Here is a 16,335-nt window from a genome sequence, read left to right as displayed (position 1 = left end):
TTTCCTGGCGAATTCCCCTGCCTGGGAAAAACTGACCCGATTTCCCGGCCGAATCCATCCAGCACCACGGCCCGGCCTGGGACCGCGTTAGCCCTGCCCCTGCTAGACGGGAGAGCCCAGGAACAAATCTTCGCTCCGCACATGAGTAGCTCCAGACGGGGATCAAGTCGTCCCTTCATCTTCTCTCTCAACGGCCCGATCTCCTGGGTCTCACTCGCAGGCAGTTTTCCTGGCCCCTGCATCCTTCCCGGACCCCTCCGCAATTTACCAACGTCCTTGCGCCGCGGGCACCAGACCCGGACCCGGGATCCCAGCCGCGGCCGCAGGTGAAAGAACCTCGCTGCTCCTACCGGAGCGTCCCCTGTCCAGCCCTCCAGGATCGTGCCGCCCCGGGGCCGAGGAACAAAAGACACGGACGCGCGCCTCACAGACTCACTCGCATCGTTTTATTCACACGCAGGAACCTCCAACCGCCAGGCCAACCTGGAGCCGGACGCAGGGCAAGGAGGGACAGGCAGCAGGGCGTGAGAGGGGGAACCATCCACTGGAGCCCCCCCCCCTCCCAGGCCCGGGATAGGACCCAGGAGTCCTGACTCCCAACCCCAGCCTCCCTCCCTGGGAATTGCACCCCTGTGTTTCCACCAGCCAAACCAGAAAAACTGACTTGGAGGGGATGACTCACTCCTGGGGGAGGGGCGTGTCCCCGATTCCCAAGCTCATTTCCTGTCCCCCCTCCCCGCCCCCGTCCCCTCCAGCCCGTCTGCCAGGCCCCAGCCCCCGGCTTCTGCTGCTCCCCCGGCCCTGGAAGATGCTGTGAGTTGGGAGTGAGAGGCACCGGCCGAGCTGGGGGAGCAGGGCTGGCAGGGCTGGGCTAGCCGGAGGCTGCAGATCAGGAGTGAGGGGCACCATTGCCCCCATGCACCCTGAAGGCAAGTGTCAGCAGAGAAAAATAGTGTCTGCGCCCCCCCGCCCTCCCCCCCCCGCCTGTCACGCAGCAAAGTCACCACCTGCGGGGCTACCAGCTGAGATGCGGCCCCTCTGGGGTGGGGCGCTGGGGCAAAGACGCACAAGTATTTGGGACAGGAAGTGAAGGAGAATCCTGAAAAGGGGGGGGGGGGGCGATTTGGGGGGAGTGAATTACTCCAGGATTCCCCCACCCGCTCTCCTTCCCTGCCCCTCAGCTGAGCCGGGCGGGGGGGGGAGGGGGCCCAGTCGGAGGTTGGGGGTCGCTCCCTGGCGTCTTGGCCATTGCAGAGTCACACAGGCTCGCGCTCACACACAGGGGGCAGCTTTAAATAGGGGCAATAAATAAATATGGTTCACGGAGGGGCCAGAGAAATAGACCCGGCTACACACGAAAACTGGGGGGGGGATCTTTGGGGTGCAGGGCCGGGGGGGGGGGGGAGGGGCCCAGCTCCCCCGCAGCACAGGATGAGACGGGCGTTATCCCCGCGACTCCAGAGACCTGGGGAGAGAAAACAGGGGGACTTGGTCAGAGCAGGAGCCAGGGGAGGACAGCGGATTTGGGGGGCAGGAGATTGGGGTGGGGGGCCCTTACGAGTAGCTGTGGTGCTGCTGGCGTCGCCGGGCCGTGCGCATCTTCTCAAACCGGGCCTCCATCTCCTCCAGCACCTTGGGCGTGTAGCGCACCACCAGCTTCACCGTCCCCTGCGCCGCCTTGAGGAGCTCCACGGCCTTCTCGTGCTGCTCCCCTTCCACGCTCTGCCGACGGACGGACGGACAGCCAGGGGTCAGGGGGACGGACAGCCCCCCTCCCCAAGTACTCCCTTCCCCGCTTGCTGCGGGTGCTCGCCTGCTGCCTCAGTTTCCCCACGTGCTTGGCCTGCCCCCATGCCCTCTCCAAACCCACTTGCCGATCTCTCGCCGCCGCCACCCCCTGCCCCAGTCCCCCCCCCCGCCCCGCGCTCACCACGCCGTTGACGGACAGCAGCTGGTCACCCCGCTTCAGCCCGCCGTGCCGGCCGGCCACGCCGCCGGGGATGACGCGGGAGATGTAGATGGGCGAGTTCTGCTCCTTGCCCCCCATGATGTTGAATCCGAGCCCCTCGTCCGTCTTGGGCAGCTCCACCACCCGCGGGTGGGCATGGCCCTCGCTCGCCGCGAACGCCGCCACCGTGGCCTGGGGGCACAGACGGACGGCGCTGGGGGACAGCTGGGGGGGGGTCCCCAGGCAGGGCCTTGGCCCGGATCTCGGGGGCGGGGGGGTGTCCCAGGGGTGGAGCCGTGGCCCGGATCTCGGGGGCGGGGGGGGGGTGTCCCAGGGGGTGAGGCCTTGGCCCAGATCTGGGGGGGGTGTTCCAGGGGTGAGGTCTTGGCCCGGATCTCGGGGGGGGGGGGAATGTCCCTGGGGGTGCGGCCTTGGCCCGGATCTCGGGGAGCGAGGGGTCCGCGGGAACGGTACCTTGGCTGTGGCATGGGCCCGGATCTCGGCACTGCCCACGATGTCCAGTGTGTCGTAGAGCTGCTCGTAGACCTGGGGGAGGAGACGGGGGAGGGGCTGTCAAGGCGATGGCTGGGGGGAACCCAGGAGTCCGGGGAATGGTTATCACATACCAGGTTGGGGGAGGGGGGGCGGGGCTTGAGCCAGACACAGGAATCCTAGGTAATTCAGGGCTGGGGGGTGTCCCAGCAAGAGACAAGGCCCTGGGGGAGCACGGTGGGGCATGATCAGGGGCTCCCCTGGGGTACCAGTTGTAGAGGGGTCCAAGAGATGGGGAGGTGGAACCCCCTTGGGGGTGAAGGAGAAGGGGGGAGCAGGTAAGTCTCCTCCCATGGAGGGCCCAGCAGAACTTGACCTGCAGGACCCTCTGCAGGGGGGTCACAGTTGGGGGGCAGGGGGACTGGGAGGTTCCCAGGGGATCCCAGAGAAGTTTGAAGTGTCTTGGAAGATCATGGGAGTTGGGGGGTGCAGGGAATGTTCAGGGGTGCACACGGTACCGGGGGTGGGGTGCAGAGGGTGGATGTGGGGGTGCACACGGTACCGGGGTGGGGTGCAGAGGGCGGATGGGGGGTGCACACGGTACTGGAGTGGGGTGCAGAGGGTGGATGGGGGGGGGTCACTGAGGGGTTTCGGGGTGCCGGGGGGGGTCTCACCTCGCGGATGGCCGAGCAGAACTTGCTCTGCAGAACCCGCTGCAGGGCCTGGAGCTTGTGGGGGGGCAGCTCCCCACTTCGCTGCAACCGCTCCAGCAGCTCCACGGCACGTGCCACGTCTGCCACGGGACAGGGGGTCACACGGGGGGGCAGGGGGAAGCCTCCCCAAAGAGCCCCCCCCGCTCCCTCCCGCATGGCCCCCCCTCGCCGCCCCCCGCCATCCCCTTCCCTGACCCCCCGCCTCCCCCCCTCCACTGCCGGCCCCCCAACCCCCTGCGCCCCCCCGGGCCCCCTTACCTCTCTCCAGCCCCAGCGGCTCGCTGCTCAGCGCTGCCATCTTCACGCACCGGCCCCGCCCCACGTTGCACCGGGGGGGGGGCAGACGGGGGGGGTTGGGGGGAGTCTCGGATTCGCACGGGGGGAGGGGGGGGATCGGAGCCGCCTGCAGCGATCCCTGCCCAGCAGCGGGGGGTGGGGGGGAGAGAGGGGAAATCTGCTGGCGCGTGCACGTGTGCCCGGGAGCGCGCGGCGGTAACTGCGGGTGCGCGCGCAGGTCCACCTGCCCGCGCGCGCCCGCCCGCCCCCGCGCGTGGAGCCCCCGCCTGCACAGCGAGGCGCGCGCCCGGCCCCTTCCACCCAGGCCTTGGATCCGTGCCCAGTCCCAGGGGGTGCGTGGGGCGCTGCATGGGGGGAGGGGTGCTGGGGGGATTTCCCCCTCCTGGAGGCCCCCCAGCACCCACGTCTGCCCCTGCCACTTGCTCCTGCCCCCTCACACCCAGCCTGCCCCTAGGAACCCCCCAGCTACCCCCCCCCCGTGACTCCGCATCTCCTCCCCTTCACCAGCCCAGCTCTTAGCAGCCAGATTCAACCCCCCCTTGAAAGCAGGTGGGGGAGGGGGGCAGTGGGGCAGGAGAAAATCCGCCCACCCCCCACCACAAACACGACTCTTCCTCCCCCCCGCTCTGCCCCACCAGCACCTCTTCAGTCAGCCAGCCTAGCTGAGGGGGCCCAGCTGCACCCCCATGGGCCATGCCTGCCTGTCACCTCCCCGCCACGTCTGGAGTTCCCCCCTCCCCCCCCACACACACACGTGGGCCCAGGCCAGCTCAGGCTGTGCCCGTGACCCACAGGAAGCTGAGCAGGGAGGCAGCCGGCCATCCAGCTCTCCCGGGGCAGGGATCCACCCTTGCCCGTTGGCAGAGCAGCTCAGGGAGTGGGCAGAGACCCCAGCATGGGGCATTGGGGATGCTGAGCTGGGGGCACTCAGAGCCCCCGGCTGGTCTCAGCTCCCTTCTCCGGCTCAGACAGGCGGGCCCTGGGTTTTGCCTTTCTGGAGCAGGGGGCGAGTTGTCCACGGGCACGGCCGCACAGGGGCCTGGCTCGGTCTCCCCTGCGGCACATCACCGGAGGGACTCGGCCGCGTGGGTCAATCGTGGGTCAACGCAGGGGGCAGCGGGCGAAGCAACGAAAATCACCCAGCCCAGGCTGGGTTCCAAAGCCGGCCGCCAGGGCTGCACAGGGGCCCGTGAACCAGAGCCGCTCCCACGCTCTGCACTGGCCACTAGCGGCATCAACGGCCCGCAGCAAACACAACAGGCCGCGCAGAGGAGACAGCCTGGGGGTGCGGTGAATGCCGCTGAGGACGGAGCAGCACTGCTGGCAGAGCACGCCAGCCACATGGACAGACTGCGGGACACTCCTGGGGGGCAGGGACCCCAGGCCAGGTTGGGGGGGTGGGGGGGAAATCAGCTGATCCCAAGCTCCCCATGCAGGGAATCAAGGATGATGCGTAACAGGGGGGATCCCCAGCGGGGCAGTGGGTATCACCCTGGTGCAAAGCGGCTGGAGCCTGTACTCTGCTCTGGTGCCCACAACCAGAGGCTGCTCGTGGTGGGCAAAGCCCATCCCCTGGTGGGGCCAGGAGCCGCCTGCTGGGACAGCTACTCCACAGCTGCCCATCGCTGGGCTGCTCCCAGGGTACCCGGGCCTGTTGCTCGGCTCTGGGCCGGCAGGGGGGCACCATGCCTATTCTGGCCATTCCTAGCGTTCTCCGCTTCCTCCCTCCCTCCGCCCCCCGCTCTGAGGGGTGGAGTTGGCCCCCCGGACACCCCCCCCCCGACAGCACATCAGGGCAGATACATTAAAACCCCTTTATTGTGGTTAAAGAAAAGCAGGTGCAGGGGCTTTACACAGACATGGGGTCTTGGGGGGGTGATTACGCTACAGAAACTGGGGGACAAACTTACCCACCTTAAAAAAAAAAAAAAGAAAAGTGGCCAGGCCGGTACAGGAGCTGGCACCCAGTCCGGGGGGGACGGGGGACAGGCCCCTCACTCCAGGGGCGGCTCCAGCAGGTACCCGTTCTCCGTGGACATGTAGCCGTCTCCAGACTGCATGGACTCCTGGTCCAGGAACATGTCCTGGCTGCTCTCCTCCAGCGGCTCGGTCATGCCGTTGTCCTGCCCGGCCCGCTCATCCCGCTTCTCGGCGCCCCGCTCGCCACGCTCCCCCCGCTCGCGCTTGTGCTCGCGCTCCCGGTCCCGCTCTCGCCGGCGCTCCCTGTCCCTCTCCCTGTCCCTGTCCTTGTCCCGCTCGCGGTGGCTGCGCCGGCGGTCGCGCTCCCGGTCCCTGTCCCTGTCCCTCTCCCTAGGCTTCTCCTCGCCCTCCAGCTTCAGCTCCAGCCTGTCCATGGGCAGCTCACCCAGCGGCGCCTCCTCAGCCTGGGCGTCGCCGCCCTCGGGCAGCTCCTCCTTCTTGTCGCGGTCGCGCTCCCGCTCCCGCTTGCGGTCCCGGCTGCGGCTCCGCCGCTTGCGCTCCCGCTCCTTGTCCTTGTCCTTGCTGCGCTCCCGGCTCCGCTTGCGCTCCTCCTTCTCCCGGCTGCGGGTGCGGCGCCGGCGCTCCCTGGACCGGCTGCGCCGGCGCTCCCGCTCCTTGTCCCTCTCCCGGCTCCGGTCCCGCCGGTCGCGCTCCCGCTCCCGGTCCCTGCAGGGAGAATGGCCCCGGGTGTAAGGCAGCCGGCCCAGCCCACCCAGCCCCTGGGCCACCCTCCGGCCAGCAGGGGGCACTGCAGACACACCCGCCACACTCCCACAATGCATTTGGCCATCCCTCCTCCCCCAACCCCCCATAGCCAGCTGTCCTCCAGCCCCCACCCCACTGCACCTCTTGGCAGAGGGTCTGGGATCCCCCGGGCACAGGCTGCCCCCCACTCACCGCTCGTCATATCTGGAGGTGTCATCTCGGCCAGAGTGCCTGATGTTGACATCGGCACCACCCCTCCGGGTGCCCCCCAGGCCACCGCCTACAAAGAAAGCACAGCCCTTCAGCATCCTGCCCCCAGAGGGGTCTGTGGGGTGGGGGAGGCCCTGGTGGACTTGCCCCCTATCTGCAAATGGGACCGAGAGCCTCAGGCACTGACTGAGCAACTCAACACCAGCCCGGCGCGGGCGCAGGGCAGGAACCCCGGCTGGGTGGGGAGCTCCCAGCTACCCATCTCGGTCCCCCCCAGCAGCGGGGGCTTTGGGGCGTGCCAGAGTCCTCCTGGTTACACACAGTGCCGGTCTGTGGTCACGCCCTCTGCTCTGTAGCGGGGTGGGCGCAGGGAGAGGGGTGCAGGGCAAGGCGTGGGGGGTCCTTACTCACCCAGCCTGCGGGGACGCCAGCCCTTGACCGTCCGGCCTCTCTCCACATCCACCAGCACTCTCCTGCCGTCAATTTTCTTGCCATCTGCATGCTTGTATGCCGCTGTAACAGATTGGGGTGTCCACAAGGGTGGGGGGGGAGCCGCTTTTAGGCACAGAGCTCACACACAACCCGCCCGCCCCCCACCGGACACACACAGCTCCCCCCGCCTGCCCCACGGCTCCCCAGAGCCAGTCGAGGGGCTGCCCCGCCCTGCCATGGGGTGGCTTGCCCCAAGGCTTCCCCGCCCACCCCGTGCTGCCTTGACTTCAGCAGCTGGGCTCACGGCAGAGCACAGTATGCCCTGACCCCATCCAGGCCAGCCCCACAAGCCACAGCTGCTAGGGTGAATGGAGCAGCCCCTCTCCCCCCCCAGCCAGCCCCCCGGAGCTGCAAGGAAAGGAAGGTTACCGACAAGTCAGATACCTACATTTGCCCCCTACTGCTCCCCAACGCCACGCTTGCTGCGTGGGACCCGGCAACCCCCCCCCGGGGGGTAAACCCCTCCAAGATGGGGGCACAGAAAGCCCACCGCTCCTGCCCCCCTCCCCATCCCAGCCAGCCAGCTAACCCCGAATCCACCATGCAGCCCCCCCAAAGCAGGAGGTATTACACCTACAGGAAGGAGGGGGAGGGATCTGAGTACAACTGGGTGTGACACACGCAAAGTTTTTACAGTCTGGCATCTGGCTGGCAACCCCCCTGCCCTGCCCCTCCAGTCACACCCCTACCACCCTCCCCACCCCCCGCTGTCACCAGAGGAACGGAGTACAGATCTCTATGTGGCGGCTACAGATGGCACCAAGGCAACGGGGGGAGGAAGGGGCGCTAGACGGGCACCGCTCACGAGAAGGAAATAAAAGCGTTTACCTGGAGAAACTACTTACAAAACATTTCAACTTAGCGCCTCAACTCAACGCATCAGGCTGCTAGCGTTGGCGCGAGAGGCCGGGCTCCGCCCCCATGCCCCCGGCCGGGGCACTGGCATTGGTATTTGGGGGGGGTGGCGTGGCTGCCAAGCGACACCTCGCTGCCTTACCTGTCTTGGCAGCGGCGTAGGTGCACCCCGATGGGAGGTACGGTCCCCTGCCCCCTCCCTGCCCTCCTGCCCCCCCCCCCACCCAGGAGCTGGGGCACTACGGCATCGAGGGAACACTTACCAGCCCCACAACGCCTCAGCGGGGAGCCCCCACCCAGCCCGCCGCACCTGCCCTGGCCCATCGTTGCCAGCTGGCTGGCCGTAAGGGTTCACAGCTGTCAGAACCCCAAAGGGGCAGGTCAGAGCACTTTAGCCCCCCAGATCACCTCCATCCAAGGCACTTGTGGGGAAACCCTGCCCCCCCCAAGAGCCTCCTGATGCCAACACAGCACACCCCAGGGGGAGGAAGATCCCTGCACTGGCCTGGCTAGAACGGGGCCTAGACACTGCTCACTGGCCCGGGGTCCCCTGCAGGCTGGGGTCCCAGGGCCGTGTGTCCATGGTGCTGGTCCCAGCCGGGGTAGGCCATAGCTTATCTGAGACCAACCTTACCATCACCTTTATACCAAGACACCCCAGACAGAGCCTCTCCCCTAACTGCTCAGCCTCGTCGGGAGAGCTGCGGGGCCAGCTGCTCCACCCCCAGGACCTCTGCTCTCACGGCACCCCCCAAACCCTGGGCCAGGGCTCAAAGGGACGCTCAATCCCTGGGATCAGCACGGCTCTGTTCCCTCATCACTACCCGTCACAGAACCCCGGCCTGCCTGCTGCCCATCGGGACCGAAGTTCAGCCTAGCCTTGCATCCTCCCTGGGTCCAAAGGTCGGCAGCACGGCTGCTGGGGACGGGACTCTAGAGCTCATGCAGGGAGATATTGTGGGCCCTACACAAATGGGGGAAGCACCATCCCCCTGCACGGGATGACACAGAGGTTCAAGAGGCTGGAGCCGGGCTGGTTTTTTTGCTCTCGGCACTGGCGGCCTGCGTGGCTCCTCCCCTCGCGCTCACTCATCTAGGAGGGGCCACCAGGCGCTGCTCGGGGCAAGTACGTGGGGGTCAGCTCCGCCCCAGGGCTCAGCAGCCAACGCCCCGACCGCATCCCCGCGCAGGGCGGGTGCATTCCCAAAGCCCAGCACAGCTCAGCGCCCTTGGGTGGCTCACGGGGCGGACAGGCGCCAGGCCCAGGGAGCAGCAACGCGGTTGAGAAGTGAGCAATGTGATGTGGCTAAGGCTGCCCTGGGCTAGCGTCACTGTGTCCTGCCTGTCAGCCCCTTCCCGCCCGCAGGGGTCCCCCTCTCTGCAAGCCGCGGGGCACAAGTCCGAGGCTCAGCCGAGACTGACGCCCCAACCGTGGGCCACGGAGTGGCTGGCTGCGCCGGGGGCAGCCGGAAGAGCTCTTCTAACTCACCTCGCCAGCATGATGGGAGCGGCTAGAGGCAGGACTCGAATATTCCCCTCCCCGCTCAGATGCGACTGAAAACGCAGAGCAGCGCAGGGGCTGACTCAGACGTGCACGGCACGGACCACCCCGGCCTGGGCAGCAAGATGCCGAGACAGGGGAGCTCCAGTTTCACAGGAGATCGCACCCCCAGCTGGAGAAGCAGAGCCACGATGGATGGACTGGGGCGATTAAGAGGCTGCCTGGCTCCTGGTTTTGTTCAAGGATTAAGAACTGGACCGACACAGCTAATGCTGCGAGCTCCCCTTTAGCAGTGCCCTGGCAGTGCCAGTGGGCGCAGCAATGAGGGGACAGGACTGAAATCCGGACCTGGGGCATATTCGAGTCCTGCGTCATCAGCTGCGTGGAAGCAATCTACACCAGCTAACATCTGGCCTGCTCTCCCCTAACGCCTGCCCATCACCTCCGGCGGGAATTCGGAGCCTGCGCCCGCCCTCCGTCTCCGCCCAGCTAGAGAGCGGAAGCCGGAAGAGGGAGTGAGCTTCTCCGGTCCCCGCCCGCCCCGGGGAGCTGCTCTGACCACTGCTAGGTGCCTGGCGCTGCTGTGGCCTGGCTCGTGTATAGGTGTACGGGTGCTGTGAATTCTTACCAACATACAAACCCTTATACCAACCATACACTGAGGTGTTGTAAAGGGGAAGCATTAGCATCAGCTGCAAGCCAGCAGTGGCAATAGCCATCAGAAAGGTGGCTGCAGTGACAATAAGAACACAGAATTAATACACCCCTCCTCCCGACAGCATTGATCACAACACAGTCGCTAGGCAAGACAACGGTTACTGCACCGCGCTCATCTGCTTCTGCAACAGCTCGCGAGGGCCTGGCCCCCCCGGTCCCCCTCAAGCTGAGCCGCTCCCCCAGCTTCGCCTGTCCTCGGCTCAGCTCTGGGAACGGTTCATGAAGCCCAACTGTTCGGGGGGGAGGGGGGCCGCGAAGTGTAACCATTGCCCATCGGAGCGCACACACCCTCTCACTCACGTCACAGCCAGCAGCACCCTGATTACATTAATCTGCCGTTATGGGAGGCAGGGGAACCCCGTGTGTGGGGGGGGTGTCTCAGCGTTAACCCTCTGATGGCCAGACCCACAAGGAGCCCCATCCCCGCCTCCATCGTTAATTTCTAGCTTTGTGGGAGGAAGGGGCCAAACTTGCCCCAGGGAGCAGAGTAATGGAACCTGGGTACACACTGGCCCCGCCTCGGCCCTGCGCTCCATTACTTACCTGCGGGAGCGGGATTGCATTGAGATGTTAAACATGCGCTTTAGAGAAAGGCAAAGAGGCCCAGGCAGGGGCGGTACTTACAGTGCATGTCTCGCTCGTGTTCGTACTCTATGAAGGCGTAGCCGCGCGGCTTCCCAGAACGCTTGCTGTACACCATGTAGATCTGGGGGAGGGCAGCAGGTTCATTACCCGGACACGCCCCCACACACTGCTTAGCCCTGACTCGGATTTGACACAAGCTCCTTGGAAGAAGCTGCTGCCCCCCCCTGCAGATCAGCAGGGGGAGCTCATGCACCGACTGGGATGTGGGAGACCAAAATGGCAACCTTTTCCAGAGCTGTGGTAGCCCAGTTCGGAAGGCAGCAAGGAAGCGAAGGTGGCAATCCACCCCCCACAACAGGTTTCCGACCCCACCCACAAGCCCATTTCGGGTCAGAACCCCCAGGGTTAGGGAGGGCCCCAACCAGAGCCATCCCCTCCGTTCAGAGCTGCCAGCATTAGGAGCCTGCTGAAGGCAATGCAGACACAACCCAGGAAGGAAGGGAACAGACATGGGGATTCGCAGACTCCCAAGTCAGAAAGGACCCCCCCAGCCCAGCCCCTCTCCCCCCACATTCGACTGGGTTGGAAGCTCCCAGGGGATGGAAACCCACCACTTCCCCAGGAGATATTGTTCCCAGGGTGAATCACGCGCCCTGGCAAGAGTGATCTGGTTGTATCTGTTCTGCCTACTGCTGAGCCCGCTAGGACCTTGCGTGTCTCCCCGGGCAGGGCTCAGGTTGCAACCGAGTCACCTGCCAGTCGTTCTGACAGGCTAAGCAGACGGGCTCCTTGAGGCTGGCTGCAGGCCAGCCACGGGGGAGCCTCCTGGGAGCAGCTTCTTACCCGCTTGATGGGGCCATAGACCTCGAACTCTCTCCTCAGCTTGGATTCTGTCGTGTCGTAGTTCTGCGGGGTTAGAGGACAGGCCTGTGAGATGGCTGCTGCCGGCAGAGGGTGGCTGGGTGGGGTGGGGGAAGCAGGTGCCCTGGGGCAGGGGCTCCCAGGCAGAAGGAGAAGCTGTTTCCAGGAGGGAACTTACCACTCTGGCCACGAAGAGGGTTTTGAAGGCATCTCCCTGGGCGTTGGGGTCGTTGTGTGGGTCCCCTGGATGGGGAGAGAACAAGGCTAGGCACGCGGAAAGGCCAGAAAGGACACAGCAATGTGATACCACCAGCCCATGTTCACCTGCCCAGCTGTTCAGGGTGAGACTAACCCCCCTGCCCCCCATGGTGATCGGACCCCCATACTCACACATCTTCAGCTCGTTCTCCACCTCCTGCTGCCTCCGTTCAATCTTCTCTCGTCTCTGCAGGAAGGAAAGGGAAGGGGTAATAGGTGAGGACAGGCCTTGGACTCCAGGCAGCAACGCTCCGGAAAGGGATCCGAGGACGGAATTAGAGGGGGTCTCAGGAACTTTAGTCATTTGGGGGGTGATCACTAGCACCTCCGAGGCTCTTCAAGTGCTGCTGCATTCACTGCTTCATTCTCTCCACCCTCTGTGGGGCTGTTACCCCAAATTCACAGACTGGGATGCCCAGGCACTCACCCCAAAGTTTGCACAGAGAGTTAGTGACAGAACTGCCAGTGAGAGAACCCAGGAGTCCTGGTTCCCAGCCCCTCCCCCTCAACCACCAGACTGCACTCCCCTCCAAGAGCCAGGAAGGATACCCAGGAGTCCTGGCTCCAGGTCCCATGATTCAGTCACCAGACTATATCGGAGAAGGGATTCCCAAGGGAGAACAGAAGAGAATCTGACGGCAGAGCGCCTCTCCAACTTTCTCCTTCCCCACACAGTAAAGTTGGCTATTGGGGGACACATGCAGACAAGCCCTCAAGTCTCCCCCCTGCTGGCCGTAGCGTCCTGAGGAGTGTGGGCTGACCCCATGCTACCAAGATAGCCCTACCTTCCGCTCCATGCGCTCCTCGCGGGTCTCGGCACGGGTGGGTGGAGGGGCATCACGTGGGTCCTGGGCGGAGGAGAGAAGCGCGTTAGCAGGGCATCGAGTAGGTGGGTGGTACAGAGATGGGCAGAAGCGGGGGAGGGGGGGAAATCCTGGTAACTTTGGAGCAGAGAAAGGGGATGACAAGGTGGCCAGCTCCTCCGCCAGGAAACCCTGCCATCAGTGCCACCCTGCTGGGGTGGGTGAGCTCACCTCGAACTCCCGGATGTACGGTGCGATGCCGCAGTAGGGCTGGTTGTGGTGTTTTTCATGAGGCAGCTTCTCCAGAGGGGGCAGGTAGGGAATGGGGTCTCGAGGGGCAAAGAGTGCCAGCAGGTTGGGGGGCAGGAACTGCGTCATCTTGGGAAATCTGCTGGGGGGAGGAGATGCCAAATCGTTAGATCCCATTACAAGTACATTTCCCCCAAACGTGTGGGGCTGCACCCCCCAAACTCAGCTACCTTAGGGGCAGCTAAGCCCTTCCTTCCTCATTTCCTGGGGTTCTGCTTCCCAGCTTCACCCCTCACCTCAACTCCTCCATAGAAGCAGCCAGTTCCTGGGCAACCCATGTCCTTCCTCTCCTCCTACCACCAGGGGGCCCCTTGGACACCCCCCCCCCAGGTCCTCCCCTTACTGTTACTTCCGGGGGGCCCTGCACACCACAGGGGAATCCCCCTCCCCTCAAATCCCCCACACCCTGACACACGCTAGCTACCCACTGTGACCCCCTTACTCCAATCCCACTCTCTCTCCCGGACCCTCCACCCCACCCCAATCCAGCCCCTCACTCCCTGCTACCCCCTGCAAGCCCCCCCCCAACATCCCCCTTTTCCACGACTCCCCCTGGACCTCCCACTGCTCACACCCATGCCCCTCTCGCCCTAGAGCCTACTGCTGACCCCCAAACCCCTGGGACCCTCACCCCTAGCTGCCTCACCCCCTCAGCTCCCCCCACTCATCCTCTAGCCCTTCCCCCACCTCTCAAGCCTCTATGAGCACCGACTCGGCCCCCTCCCCCGCTGCTCATCCCTGCCCCACTCCCCCGCACCCCCCAACTCCCAGCCCCCCCCCAAAGCTCCACCCACCTCCCCAGCCCCCCATTGCACCCCCTCCTGCACCCAGCCCCTCGCCGCTCAGCTACCCTGGGGGCTGCCCTAGACCCCTCGCGCCCCCCCGGTGCCCAGCTCCCCTCACCCCCTAGGTCCCCCAAACGCGCCCCCCCCAGCCCCTCTCGCCCCTCCCCCTCCTGTCCATCCCCCCCCAGGCTCGCCCCGGGCCCCCCCGCCACTCCCCTCCCCCGCTCACCGGCCGGGCCGCGCCGCGCCGCGCTCCTCCCGCTGCCGCCTGCCTGGTTGGGGCCTGCTCTCTGCCCGCTCTGCGCAGGCGCGGACCCGTCACCGCGCCCGGATCGCTGCGCCGCCGGGACTCGCGGCCCGGGGCGGGGCAAGGAGAGGGCGGGTAATCGCAGCGCCGCCCGGGACGGCTGACGATCCCTCCGCCGCCGGCTGGAAAAGTAGTGCCGGAACACGGGGCACGCAGGCCATAATACTCACCGCCGGGGGCGCTCCTGGCGCCATGGTGGTGACCCCTCACTTGTGTCATAGCAACCGGCCCATGATCCCCCTCACCTGCGCCATAGCAACCCGCCCATGATCCCCCTCACCTGTGTCATAGCAACCAGGCCCATGACCCCCAACCTGTGCCATAGCAACCAAGCCCATGACCCCTCACCTGCGCCATAGCAACCGGCCCATGATCCCCCTCACCTGTGTCATAGCAACCAGGCCCATGACCCCCAACCTGCACCATAGCAACCAGGCCCATGACCCCTGACCTGCGCCATAGCAACCAGCCCATGATCCCCCTCACCTGCACCATAGCAACCAGCCCATGATCCCCCTCACCTGCACCATAGCAACCGGCCCATGATCCCCCAAACCTGCTCCATAGCAAACAGGCCCATGACCCCTGACCTGTGCCATAGCAACCAGGCCCATGACCCCCAACCTGAGCCATAGCAACCAGGCCCATGTTCCCCCTAACCTCCGCCATGGCAGCAAGGCCTATGATCCCTGGATAGCAACGGGGTCCATGATCCCTGACCTGCGCCATAGCAACCGGCCCATGACCCGACCTGTGCCATAGCAACTGGCCCATGACCCAACCTGTGCCATAGCAACCGGCCCATGACCCCAACCTGCCCAACAGCATCTAGGCCCATGACTCTAAGCTGTGCCATAGCTATGTGAAAATTGGAAAGGCAGACCATAATACTCACCCTCAGTGGTACACCTGGAGCCATGTTGAGGATCCAGACATGCTCCGTAGCAACCAGGGGATATGGCCCCTGAACTGTGCCATAGCAACTAGGGCAATGACCCTGACCCCATCTGGGCTCGGGGTACAGATTCCGCAACCCCTAGGGCTGGGGTGTGTACGCCCCAGGCCTGGCACTGCAGGGTCATGGGGGGCACATATGCCCCAGGCCTGACACTACGGGGCCACTTGGTGGCCTGTACGCCCCAGGCCTGGCACTGCGGGATCACGGGGGGCCAGTACACCCCTGGCCTGGCACCGCACGTGGCTCTGGAGCAGAGATGCCTACAGATGGACAGCAGATGGCGCTGCCAGATTGTGTGAGGGGCACAGACACCTTTGGCCAGAAACCCAAGGGGGATTGAGAGAAGGACCAGGGTGCGGGGTGGTGGGGAGTGACTGGCGGGTTACAGCAGGACGCCTGGGTTGTGTCCCTGGCTCTGGGAGGGGAGTGGGGTCTAGTGGTTGGAACCTGGTGTGTTGCATGCACACAGGGAAGCAGGCACAGTTCCCATTATTCAGATAAGTGCAGAAGCCACCCATTAATTAATTAACCCTGCATCTCACGTGCCCCCCGCTCCGGGCGAGTGAACACCAGCCATGTGTGCGCACTTGTGTCATACCTAGGAAGGGATTATTTTTATTATTAAAAAAACCCACCTTGTTTCTTTGCAGCACTTGGGTGTGATTATCCTCTGCTTGTTGCACTAGATTAATTCACCCCATTAATTAATTGGTTAATGAGATTCCATTAGGCTCCTGGAACGGGGCGGGGGGGGAGGGGGGGCACAGAGAGTTGCCCCGAGTGGAAATGTTCATCCCGCTGGCGTCCCCAGCTCTGCATTTTATTTTTTTATTTAATTTATTATTATTTTAATTATTCTCCGCATTTTACAGAGGGTGGGAATAGAACCCAGGAGTCCGAGCTCCGCCACTGTAACCACTAGACCTCACTCCCCTTTCAGAGCTGGGGATAGCTCCCAGTCGTCCCCCCCCAGTCCATGTCATCCCTGGGAGCTGTCTGCCCCCCTGTTATTTTTAGTGCCCTTGGCGCTGAAGGGGCAGCGGTGTGGGGGCGGGTGCTGGGGTTTGGCACAGGGGCACTGAAAGTCAGAACTGTCCTGAGAACATGACACCTCCCCGGACTGAGAACCTGTTTACAGCCAGACAGTCCGGCCGTTGGCATCAGGGACAGACAGACGGGTCTGGGGCTCGGAGCGGGGAGAGTTTAGAAGGGGGAGATGTGAGCGCAAGGGGGCTGGAGGGGCCGCAGAGGAGGGGGTCAGGGAATTCTCCGAGCAGCAGAAAGGAGTGGGAAAGTTGTGAGAGTAGACGAGCCGGTAGGTGCGGGGCGGGGAGACATGGTGTGAAGGTGGGAGCAAATCAGCCGGAGGAGGGGGCACGGGCTGCATCCGAGAAAGGGGCAGCGAATGAGAGGTAGAGGAGGTGGGCACACGGAGTGAGGGAGGGAACGAATCAGTGGAGGGTGGCAGGAGAAGCAGGGGCCAGCCAGGGGTGCCGGCGGTGGGGACCTCCCCCGTCCTGGCCCATGGCCCCAGCTACCAGGCCCTGACCTGCCTCGCC

The 16,335-nt window shown here is 64.8% G+C and overlaps 2 protein-coding genes across 3 annotated transcripts; both read right to left on the bottom strand.

Moving 5' to 3' along the window:
* Positions 1-424: 424 nt before the first annotated feature.
* On the bottom strand, positions 425-3,521 carry LIN7B (lin-7 homolog B, crumbs cell polarity complex component). The gene is made up of 6 exons (XM_067552286.1): positions 3,412-3,521; positions 3,115-3,233; positions 2,423-2,494; positions 1,931-2,140; positions 1,559-1,722; positions 425-1,465 (listed from the first exon to the last, which is right to left on the bottom strand). Exons 1-6 carry the CDS (start codon positions 3,449-3,451, stop codon positions 1,444-1,446), a joined length of 627 nt encoding a protein of 208 aa, XP_067408387.1. The 5' UTR covers positions 3,452-3,521; the 3' UTR covers positions 425-1,443.
* Positions 3,522-5,250: 1,729 nt separating this feature from the next.
* Positions 5,251-13,833, bottom strand: SNRNP70 (small nuclear ribonucleoprotein U1 subunit 70). 2 transcript variants are annotated; one of them, XM_067552205.1, is made up of 10 exons: positions 13,741-13,833; positions 12,649-12,808; positions 12,400-12,462; positions 11,747-11,801; positions 11,535-11,599; positions 11,339-11,401; positions 10,535-10,616; positions 6,757-6,858; positions 6,328-6,415; positions 5,251-6,096 (listed from the first exon to the last, which is right to left on the bottom strand). In XM_067552205.1, exons 2-10 carry the CDS (start codon positions 12,793-12,795, stop codon positions 5,445-5,447), a joined length of 1,317 nt encoding a protein of 438 aa, XP_067408306.1. In that variant the 5' UTR covers positions 12,796-12,808; positions 13,741-13,833; the 3' UTR covers positions 5,251-5,444. The 2 variants fall into 2 exon arrangements, with proteins under 2 accessions (XP_067408306.1, XP_067408307.1); XM_067552206.1 differs by having other exon boundaries at positions 12,649-12,805; positions 13,741-13,805.
* Positions 13,834-16,335: the final 2,502 nt, after the last annotated feature.

This window comes from Emydura macquarii, unplaced genomic scaffold (genome assembly GCF_026122565.2).
Source record: "Emydura macquarii macquarii isolate MOO-44397 ecotype Brisbane River unplaced genomic scaffold, CSIRO-AGI_Emac_v2 contig_1386, whole genome shotgun sequence".
Taxonomy (NCBI): Eukaryota; Metazoa; Chordata; order Testudines; family Chelidae; genus Emydura; species Emydura macquarii.
Note: the sequence above shows the minus strand (reverse complement) of the source record. Positions and strands in the feature narration are given on the sequence as shown.

Coding starts and splice junctions, on each gene's coding strand:
- LIN7B (XM_067552286.1), bottom strand. CDS start 3,451: ATGGCAGCGCTGAGCAGCGAGCCGCTGGGGCTGGAGAGAG. Junction 3,234..3,411: donor GCCGCTGGGGCTGGAGAGAG/GTAAGGGGGCCC, acceptor GTCCCGTGGCAG/ACGTGGCACGTGCCGTGGAG. Junction 2,495..3,114: donor TCTGCTCGGCCATCCGCGAG/GTGAGACCCCCC, acceptor CTCCTCCCCCAG/GTCTACGAGCAGCTCTACGA.
- SNRNP70 (XM_067552205.1), bottom strand. CDS start 12,795: ATGACGCAGTTCCTGCCCCCCAACCTGCTGGCACTCTTTGCCCCTCGA. Junction 11,802..12,399: donor AGGAGCGCATGGAGCGGAAG/GTAGGGCTATCT, acceptor TCCTTCCTGCAG/AGACGAGAGAAGATTGAACG. Junction 10,617..11,338: donor TCTATGGCCCCATCAAGCGG/GTAAGAAGCTGC, acceptor GCCCTCCCCCAG/ATCTACATGGTGTACAGCAA.